Here is an 11,310-nt window from a genome sequence, read left to right on the forward strand (position 1 = left end):
TGAGATTCGGTTACCACGTGCCTCACGCCGTTTCAAACGCTCATTATCCGCAATTATGTGCCGTAATTGCGTTTTTTTGCTTTAAAGAGCTACAGAACCCAGCATCGTGCTGCGGATTCCAGTCATTAGGCGTGTGCCTGTGCCTCAATACAGACCTGCAGACTGGGCTGTAAACTTTTCAAGGTAATAAGCATTGGGCAATGAAGTATAAGAACTGTTAAAGTATTACTGTCATAAAGAAGAAGAAAGAAAATTGCAGTCACAATTATATATTTTATGCGCCATAATGTCACAATAAACAGGTGTTTGATTATTATTGTATTAGTTTAATAAAAAGCAATAACAACCACAATACTAATACTATTTTTCTGCGTCCAATTTATTATTATTATCATTGTTATGATGATGATGATGATGATGATGATGATGATGATGATGATAATTAATTATTATTATTATTATTATTATTATTATTATTATTATTATTATTATTATTATTATTACTGTTGTTGTTATTGTTATTGTTATTATTGCCGTTACCACGCGATGCAAACGGGAAAGTGCGCAAATACTTTTTAAGGCGCAAATTCAAATCTATATTGGCATGCGTTATTCTTCCAGAAAATACACTCTTCATAAATATATATATATATTTCTATAATATATCTAATTCAGTAGAGGCCTTTTCCAAATCGGACAAATTAAGTTTTGGGATTAAAGGCAGTAACGGGAGCGCGCAGCCCCGGTAAGCGCTCGCGCTGCGCTAATGAGACAGGCGGCTCGCTCCCTTTTCACAACCAATCAGCAGCGCGTGAGCGTGACGTGTGGCTGTCCTACGTCAGTCCAATGGCGAGAGAGAGAAGAGTCGAAGCCGACGGAGTTTTGAGAGAGCAAGACAAGAGATACGGACAGGAGCGGCCCCTCGATGCGCTGGAGCTCAGACACACACTCACATGCACGCACACACACATACACACACCCACACACACACACTGCCCGAACTCTAGTCTCGATTCCGGGAAGATTTACACCTCGGAGCCACAGTCTTATTTTTTCCGCAGAAACTACGGGCACTACGGGCCTGCGCTCCAGTTTGAAAGTGGACCTAACACCGCCTTACTTTCTGGACATGGGAGACATGGGGGACCCACCGAAAAGTAAGTTGCTGAACTCTTGTTGGTTGAAGCTTATGTAAAGATGGTGCATGCATTTAAAGATTATGATCTGCTTTTTGTTTTTTCAAACGAAAGGCAGATTTGTTTATACACTTTAATGCAATTAAAAAAACTTTAAGTGATTTATTATTTTTTTTTTTATATTATTTCCCCCTTCGATACCTGCCAATTACATGACAATTATTGGTACCTATAACCATTATAATAGTTTTCTTCTTCTTCTTTTTTTCATCATCTTCTCATCATTATTATTATTATTATTATTATTATTATTATTATTATTATTATTATTATTATTATTATTATCGTTATTATTATTATTATTATTATTATTATTACTATTATTATAATTTAATCATTTTATTACACATTATTTAACGAAATAAAAATTATTTAATGCATGTTCTACACTAATTGTATTCGAAACATTATGTCGAATCAAAGACAACATGAGCAACAAATCAAAATGCCCTAAACGACTTACTGACGTGTTCCTGCGTGTGCTCGGTGTGCAGAGAAACGCCTGGTGTCTTTGTGCGTGGGCTGCGGGAATCAGATCCACGACCAGTACATCCTGCGCGTGGCGCCCGACCTCGAGTGGCACGCGGCGTGTCTCAAATGCGCGGAGTGTAACCAGTATCTGGACGAGTCGTGCACTTGCTTTGTCCGGGACGGCAAGACGTACTGTAAACGCGACTACATCAGGTAAGACACCCAGGTTCCACCGCAGACCGGTAAGGAAACAGCGCTCATGATTTAGTGAAGAAGCCGCACCGCTCAGGGGCTCGCGCTCTCACTCGCGCTCTCACTCGCGTGCCCTCTACGTCTTCTTTACACCACGCACCTATATGCTAATGCAGCGAAGCATCAGTGTAATTATGCAGTGTCGCGCTCAACAAAGACAACAAATCACTATAACATACAAAATATTATTCTAGTAAATATACCAGTGGTGTCCCACAGGAAGAAAAATGCATTTATTTTTATTAATTACTTTCTTGTTTCATATTCTTAGGGTTTTTTTTTTTTTTTTTTAAATAGTTTGTATATTTTGATAGCACCAGCACACACCATGACAAGTTCCTTGGACATGCAACCCAGGATACTTGGCAAAAAAGGTGATCCTGAAACAAAGAAATTGAGTTTTAAATTTTTTTTAAATCATGTTGTAATAAATATTAAGCCACATGTCGGATAAACAATTTACTATGCAAGTTATTATAATTTATCAAATAATATAGGACTAAATTTTTAGTAGTAATAATAATAATAATAATAATAATAATAATAATAATAATAATAATTATAATTATAATTATAATTATAATAATAATTCGCTACAACCATATTAAAGGCTGAATCAATAATAATAATAATAATAATAATAATAATAATAATAATAATAATAATAATAATAATAATAAGACATTTTTCTTTTTGCTTCCTGCTTTCTGACCTTGGGGTTTTCCTCCCCAGACTTTACGGAATCAAATGCGCAAAATGCAACATCGGGTTCAGCAAGAACGACTTCGTGATGCGCGCTCGCGCCAAAGTGTACCACGTGGAGTGTTTCCGGTGCGTGGCGTGCAGCAGGCAGCTGATTCCGGGCGATGAGTTCGCGCTCCGGGAGGACGGCCTGTTCTGCAGAGCCGATCACGACGTGGTGGAGAGAGCCAGCATGGCGCCCGGGGAGCCGCTCAGCCCCCTGCACCCGTCCCGGCCCTTACAGATGGCAGGTAAACTTTCATTTCTTACAGCTTTAAGGCGTCCAGCATGACGCGACCTTCAAGACTTTTGTTTTGTTTCTTACCTAATTCTTCCTTGTTCCCTGCATCGTAGACGAGCATAGGGAATATTTGGCTTTGCAATTGTTTTATATTTTTTTAATTATATACTGTCGCTTATTGAATAAAATAACGCCGTTCATGATTCATTTCAGTGCTGGATATTGCTAGTGCTGCTATACTGAAACACTGGTCTCAGTCACTGTCTCAGGCATATCATCACACAAGCTTAAACGTTTTTTTGTTTTTGTTTTTATTGACGCTTCCTAATGCACGTGCCAAATATATTTGAATATATAAAATTTCTCATATTTTCATATTTTTCAAGCTTGAAATCATGCTTCATTTTTTATGATTTTGGATTTTTTTTTCGCTACATAATGCAGCTTACTTATATATTGGCATAATTAGTGTCAATAGCATACAGCCTACCATTGAGAGGCACATGAACAGTTATCATAATTTTTTACAAATGATTTGGAGGCTAATAGAGATTTGTTACGGAGGAATGAATTGATGATTATCACATCAGCCCACAAATGAAAAGGTTACTAAACTAACAGGCTGTTGTCAGTGGTTTGTCAACATTGCACGTTTCATTTTTCCTACAGTTTGAGTGCTATTGAATTCAGCTATTCATGCATGAAAGTGATATTCTTCCGCTGCTTCACAGCCAACCATGCGCTAAAAAAAAACAAACAAAAAAAACACTATGCATGCCTGTGGATATTATTTAGGAAAATAAAAACAATTTAAACAAACATACAAACACGTGCTTGTTATTAGATAATCCCACAGATAGTTGATTTTGCTTTCGAATATTTCTCTTTTGGGAGATTTATTTAATATGGATATAAGAATCGAGCAAAAATGCACAGAGCATATTTTACACAGCTTTATTTCATTCCTCAAAACACAATATGCTGCCTGGTATTCTGTTTATTTATTTATTTTTTACACTTTTGTTGTGTGCATGTCTAATGTATTACTGAAAATATTTTACTATTAAAGTTATGCTTGCAGAAATGATGCAGTAACCCAACTGATTAATAGACAAGTGATATGCCATTAGATTAAGAAAGTTTAGATCTGTATGTACTTCACATAGCGGTTCAAAGGTTTGGATCAAATGCAGTAAAAAAACTAAACAAATTTCTGACAAATCAGCTAGTGCATTGCTCATATATATATATATATATATATATATATATATATATATATATATATATATATATATATATATATATATATATATATACACTAAAATTAAATTTCACATTTTAGCAGGAAAGGAATCAGAAAAGGAAACAAATTACTAATACATTTTGGGAAACAAATTACTAATAAAAACCCAACAGCAGTAGATTTTGGTCCACATGCGTAAATGTAAACTCTATTTGAATGTATATTTTGGTATATGGACATTTTTCATTATTTATGTCATATTGTTGAATACGCAGATTGTTTGTCAGAGAAATGTCACATTAATTTCCTCGTCCTGTAATATAGGAAGGGATGAGACAGCTAACATCTGTCATATTTACAGAAAATTGAAACTACCTGTCAAATTTATTAACCTAATTGCATTTTGGCGTGTGTGTGTGTGTGTGTGTGTGTGTGTGTGTGTGCGCGCGCGTTTCTTTTCTTTTTTTGTAGCAGAGCCAATCTCGGCGCGGCAGCCCGCGTTGCGCCCGCACGTGCACAAGCAGCCCGAGAAGACGACGCGCGTGCGCACGGTGCTCAACGAAAAGCAGCTGCACACTTTGCGCACGTGCTACAACGCGAACCCGCGGCCCGACGCGCTCATGAAGGAGCAGCTCGTGGAGATGACGGGCCTGAGCCCGCGGGTCATCCGCGTCTGGTTTCAGAACAAGCGCTGCAAGGACAAGAAGCGCAGTCTGCTGATGAAGCAGCTGCAACAGCAGCAACCCAACGACAAGACGGTAAGTGCGGAAGCTCCAAACACAAGCTAAACCCTCCAAAAACAAATCGTGTTTTGGTGTAGATGCAGGCGTTAGGTTCACGCGCAACCATGTACACGTACACCTGTTCTTCTTCTTCTTTTTTAAAAGGCCATAGTTATTTTTGTGCTTTCTGCAGAACATCCAAGGAATGACGGGAACTCCAATGGTGGCCACCAGTCCAGAGAGACACGATGGTGGATTACAGGCGAACCCGGTGGAGGTGCAGACTTATCAACCACCCTGGAAGGTCCTGAGCGATTTTGCACTGCAGAGCGACATCGACCAACCCGCTTTTCAGCAACTGGTGAGCGTGCGTTATGCTCGTGCGTAAAAGCGCAAAAAATGCCCGTGCGTTAAAGCGCAGGCGAAGCAACAGATTTTACAAAACCACAGCTTTAATAATAATAATAATAATAATAATAATAATAATAATAATAATAATAATAATTGCTTTGCTTGTGCTTCTAGGTAAATTTTTCTGAAGGAGGACCAGGCTCGAACTCAACAGGGAGTGAAGTGGCGTCCATGTCCTCGCAATTGCCAGATACACCAAACAGCATGGTGGCCAGTCCCATCGAGGCCTAGACGATTCGGATTAATCTTCCTTTTCACAATCGGAAGAGGGGAAAATAAAACAGAGGGTCTCCAAAGGTCGTCGAGTCCCTGTTTCACCGAGGCTTCACTCCCGAGTAACACCGACAGACCTCCAATTCCGCAGGGCTTTTCTATCCAAACAAGCCCTATGGTCGCGTTTATACACTGTGATGACAATCGTGGGAACGAAAAGGCGCGCGAGCAAAAAAAAAAAAAAAGAGAGACACTTCTTCACGAGAAGACGAGCGTTACCGGAAGTCTTGGACATCCGGCGGAAGTAGACCTGCACCGGGTCCGAAATGTCAAGAAGTCCTTTCCTCTGACGTTTGGGCCTTTACTACGCAGGAACTGGTGGAACTGGTCGGCTATATATACATATATATATATATATATTTTGCCAAACAAACCGAGACATTTTTGCTCTTTTTTTTTTCTTTCTTTTTGACAAAATCAGCGAACCTCATAGGAAGATGAGACCCATGAGGACTCTCCGTGCAGCGCAGCATGAGCGGCACAAACACACTGCTGACTCGTCAAAAACAACACAAACTGAGATTTATTCACTAATATTGAAAGTGTGAGGACGGCCTGGCAGCCGAGTCTAACCGCTTTTATTAGGGCCTACAACTTTTTTTTTTTTTTTTTTTTTTTTTTTTTTTTGTTATATGGTATCTTTTCAAGCCCAAGTAGGCTACTAAAGCATTGCAACAAGGTATACCTCTATTCGACCACAAGCTGCGTGGGACATTTTCGTGTATGTGTCCGTCCGAGATTTTTATTATTATTATTATTATTATTATTATTATTATTATTATTATTATTATTATTATTTCCCAAAGATGTGTATAGTTTTAAGTTAATATGTCGGTCAAACAGCGGAGATCTTTTTTGTTTGTTTGTTTGTTTGTTTGTTTGTTTGTTCCTATATTACAAAAATAATTTATTATTTATTGTCCAACGACCTGCCACTTTTGTGTACTATCTTGAATTGCTGAAGTAAAAAAGAGGAAAATTACTCTGTCGACTCCGAATGATCTATATCGGACTTAATGTGTCCCGTCGTTTTGACTGAAAAAATTAAATAAAATGATGGATGGAGCAACGCCATATGTAGATCTTCAGGAATATTTGAACAATAAAAGTTTGAAGAATTAAATTGATCGCGTCGGGCGTATTCTGGAACATTTCTTAAATTATCTAAAGCCTTTTGAGATTGATTATTATACCGTTTACCGTATAATTGTTTATTTATTTAAATTTTTTACTTAAAAAAAAATTGAGACAGTTATTAAATCATCTGCATTTCAAGTAAAAGTATAACTAGCGAAAGCAGATTCGTTTCACGTTATTTTTTCCCGAATGAAATCTTACCAAATGCTTGCGTTTTGACCTTGTTCAATTCACCAATCCTAAAACTTCAAATATGAACAATTTTAAATTATTTTGATGCAGGCATTCTTGGTGATGTAAATCATTAGTATAAAGATCAACTTTTGGAAAACTGCATCGGTGATGATCTGCTGAACAAACCAGTGCAATGCTTTTACAGTATGTGTGCATTTGGTTGGGAGTTTATTGTGTGACCATGTTCCCAGAAATCAAGGACTCAACTGCAGGCCTAGCTAGAAAGGTGTGTCTGGTGTACTTTAATTGACATTTTGAGCATTGATCCTTAAGGTGCCTTAGATTATTTTAAAAAGTTTAAAAATAGATTTATGCAAAGTAAATGTATTAAACACTAAATGTGTGCTTAATGCTATCACCCCAGTGACAAGTAAAAATATAGCTTGGTTATTACAGTTTGTCATTGTGGAACTGTTATGTTATATGTGGATGGTGCATTTCAGAGGGAAATGCAGCTCTGACTCAAGCAATTAATTTAACATAAACGTGAAGCAGTTATTAGTGTTCTGTTTATTCTGAGCACCTTTAAAGTAGGAAGTAGACTTGTGCTGTTTACTGTGGTACATATTTCTGATTTCTTACCTCAATCTGATGCCAGCCTGAGTGACTGGAGGGATCGCATTTACAAAAGCTTAGGATAGTGGTCACTTTTTAATGCCTGGAAGTGTTTATCTGGACTGCTTTAGCAAGAATATTAGAAATGGAGAAAGAGGTGACTTTGTTTTTCACTGCATTTGAAGATGCGCTCAAGGTCAAGCTTGTGTAGTTGTTAGTTATATGTTGTGGATGTGGAGCATTTGATTGATTTTGTTACATCCCAATTTGAGTATTTAATTAAACTGCACTGTAGACATCATGTCTGAATGATAAGGCCTGCCCTATTATGGGCATTATCTTTCAAGTTAGGCTTCTTCAAACACATGTGGAAAAGGACATATTGTGTCTGTGTTTTCATATACAAATCGAAGACATTAGAAGATAAGGTGACAGACTTTCTAAAAATGCTGCACAGAAAATATTGTTTAACTTAATGTTTTTATATTTTATTTGTTAAATTTACATCCATCATCCATTTTAGTGCAATCAAAAACACACTTCCTGTAAAAATCTTTGAAGAGGAAAATGAAATCTTACCTGTTTTTTTTTATTTTATTTTTTTTAATTATGATTGGCATCCATACTAACTTCAACTAAAAAACAAAACACAAGAAACACAGTAATGGGATAGGAACACACCTTTTCAAATGTTTCATTAAACGGTGGTTCAGTTTGGTGTGTGGTTTGGAGCATATCCTACAGAATTTATATCACACATATGCTGAATAATTGCTCAAGCAGGTTATATGTTTCTGTTTTAATTACCGATATGACTAATATCAAGTATATACAAGTAGACATTCAACTGATTTTTAAAAATACTTTTAGCTTTTTGGGTAAATTCTATAAGATTGTACCATTTAGGAAATGTGTATCCACAAATTAAGTGGTGCTGAACTTGCATGTTGCAATACGCTGCTGTTTAAAATGCCAGCTCTGTTCTCTAGTGTTTGGTGGAGGCAGAAGAGGGGCCGCAGGATAGCACAAAGCCTCCTGATAGAATGGCTCCCGGGGTCTGTCGAGGCTCCCGGGCTGCATTCAGTGTGTCGACTGGCCGGAACAAAAGCGCCACTGTACCTGGAGGAGGCTCTGTACAACAATCACACTCTCCTGGATGAGACCCGATTACATTGTGAGCCAGGCAAGCAATCCGTCCCCAAGGTCCAACGCCTGACCACAGAGTCACAACACGAGCTCAGCCCACAACTGTTAAACAGTCCATGCTAATAGCAGATGGTTTACAGGGAATTATGGTATATTTGGGATTTACACAATAATTGAAGGTTTTTAAGTGGCATTTAAAAGGTATTACGTTTTAGAGGGATTGCGAGGACATATTGCAAGTTGTCCTATGTGTTCTCAGTGCATTTATTAATCTCAAACCTCTATTTGGGTCTCTGTCTCATGCTTACTGACTCAATGGCTTGATAACTATGATCAGTCCAAATCTTATGAAGGCGGGTTAGCACAAAAATCATGTAATTCAATTCTTTTGAATGTTTTACTTTCACTCTTTGCACAACACATCCCATTTTATTCATTTTTGTTTATACTTGGTTTGCAGTGAAAACATTTAATGATTTGTTTATGTGATGTTCTGAGAAGTCATACATTTGAAATGTAATAATTATAGTATTAATAATAATAACAGATTTTACAGGTGGTTAGCAAACTGCAGTTGGAATAAAAAATCACTCAGTTACTATATTTTGTAACTAATACCACACTAATACATGTTTTCCTTTCCAAGCATTCTCAAACTTTTTCTAAATCAGATCAGGTGTTTGAGCAGGACAGCCTTTGTTTCTTTCTTTTTTTTTTTTTTTTTGTAAAGTAGGCCCTTCTGTTGTCTGTCAGCAGACATGGAGAAGGAGTCAGTAGTTAAGCATCTCAGCCTCTTCGGAATGTGCCAATGAAGAGGACGCTCCAAGTGTTACTTGTCAGCGCGTGTGAGAAAAAAAAAGAGAGAATGCTAAGAGCTGTGCTGGACTATAAGCCATTCCAGACTGATCTTATGGGAATTGAGCATGGTGCTGAAAAGAACACACTCCAACTTTCCATTGGTTTTACAAGGCCCAAGAAGAACCTGGGTCATTATACAAGCTTCCCATAACAGCCACCCCTTGATGGCTGAACCCGTCAAAACACTCATTGAGTGAACACTCACAAAAATCAAGCTGGTGCATGGCGCCAGGGATTGGCTTGACTAGTAACATAATATTTGAGATCTTGAGAGGTTGGTGAAGATAAAAAAACATGCATATAATATATATGATGTGCGACACTGTCAGAAAAAAACCCGACACCAATATGTTGACATTATACTCATAATTCTAACTTTGATGGTTCAATTGTGATTTTATTTTTAGCTGTTTTAAGTTTCAATGTTCATGTGCATTTCTTCAACATACTTTTAGTGCTACTCTAATTTGGATTTAGTTGTGAATGACTACGTGAAGGTTTACACAGTACTATGCAATGGACTCATTCTCAATCGTATTCTCATCTTGCATCAAGGGTTCCTCAATTCCATTGGATTCACCATAACCTAGACCAGAATAAAGTGCTTACTGAGGATGAGCGAATGAATGACATTACACCGTTTATTACATTTATGCATGCGATTTTATTTTTGCCTTCTTTCCAATTACATACAATTCCAGTTATTGTCTGGGAACTCAACATTTACTTGCAAGTTGTCAGGTTATGCACAGCAGGAAAGAATCCAGCTGTTTCCAAAGGTTGAGTCGTTGTCTTAGTAATGTCAGATAAACAGGAACTGCCTGTGAATATGTAGCTTTGAGTCATACTTCATTTCTCAGCACAAATGCTTGGGGAATGTAGGATTATTGTTGAAGCTGAAGGTCAGTTTAGTGGTTTGGAACTAAAAATGGCACTGGAAACTATTACATTCTAAATCATTATGCTGTACATTGTGCAGCTTCTGCTTTTATAAAATGAAGAATGCTTTAGGTTTGCCTATTTTAACCTATCTTTTAGCTTTATTTGGGCTAAAAATAAAGCTTTTGCCTCATTTTAGGCTTAGCGACTAAAAACTTTAGCCACAAAAATATTTTGACAGACAGGTAATAAGATTTATAAGCTTTACTAGTATAATAATGAAAGCTGAATAATAATACAGAGCACAGTGAATCAACATGAGAGAGGTGTTAGATACAACAACAATTAACACATTCACTGCTAAATGGTAAATCTATAGAGTAACATTATCTACCATGCGCTTCTGGAAGAACCGTGTAATTACTCGATGCAGAACAAAGAGTACAAGAAGTACAACACATTTGTGAAGCCAGAGCAATTAACTAACTAAAGGGCCCCTGTGGAACACTCATCAGGCGAACATCTTCCATCGTCATATCATATTTTGCTTTGAGCAACTAGAAAATTATTAACTGAAAACTTCAGTTCTATTCCTCTGTTCTCAGTAATCAGCTCAGTCTTCTTCACCATGTTCTGCTGGTGTATACAATCAATCACAGAGTGTGTCAAGTCTGTGTGGGTTCTCTGTGTGCACTTGGACAGCAAGTGCCACATGACATGGCTGTGATAAGCACATCGTGTGGGTAGAAGTGTGTGTGTGTGTGTGTGTGTGTGTGTGTGTGTGTGTAAGAGAGAGACATGTTGATGGCTTAAAACAAAGTGCTCTTTTAGGAACTTTAACTTCAACTTTTCCAACCACTCACTGCAATCACCATAGTGAGATTACTTTGTACTGGTTGTGGCTGATAAACTTATTTAAACAAGTTAAATAAGGAAAAAATTTCTGAAATA

At 37.4% G+C, this 11,310-nt stretch overlaps 1 protein-coding gene across 3 annotated transcripts; it reads left to right on the forward strand.

Moving 5' to 3' along the window:
- Window positions 1-835: 835 nt before the first annotated feature.
- Window positions 836-6,624, forward strand: isl1a (ISL LIM homeobox 1a). Of its 3 annotated transcripts, none has more exons than XM_083527018.1 (6): window positions 862-1,157; window positions 1,691-1,880; window positions 2,652-2,911; window positions 4,619-4,902; window positions 5,060-5,227; window positions 5,392-6,624. In XM_083527018.1, exons 1-6 carry the CDS (start codon window positions 926-928, stop codon window positions 5,506-5,508), a joined length of 1,251 nt encoding a protein of 416 aa, XP_083383144.1. In that variant the 5' UTR covers window positions 862-925; the 3' UTR covers window positions 5,509-6,624. The 3 variants fall into 3 exon arrangements, with proteins under 3 accessions (XP_083383145.1, XP_083383144.1, XP_083383143.1); XM_083527017.1 differs by having other exon boundaries at window positions 863-1,157; window positions 4,616-4,902; XM_083527019.1 differs by lacking the exon at window positions 1,691-1,880 and having other exon boundaries at window positions 836-1,157; window positions 4,616-4,902.
- Window positions 6,625-11,310: the final 4,686 nt, after the last annotated feature.

This window comes from Silurus aristotelis, assembly GCF_946808225.1.
Source record: "Silurus aristotelis genome assembly, chromosome: 23".
In the NCBI taxonomy this organism is placed as follows: Eukaryota; Metazoa; Chordata; class Actinopteri; order Siluriformes; family Siluridae; genus Silurus; species Silurus aristotelis.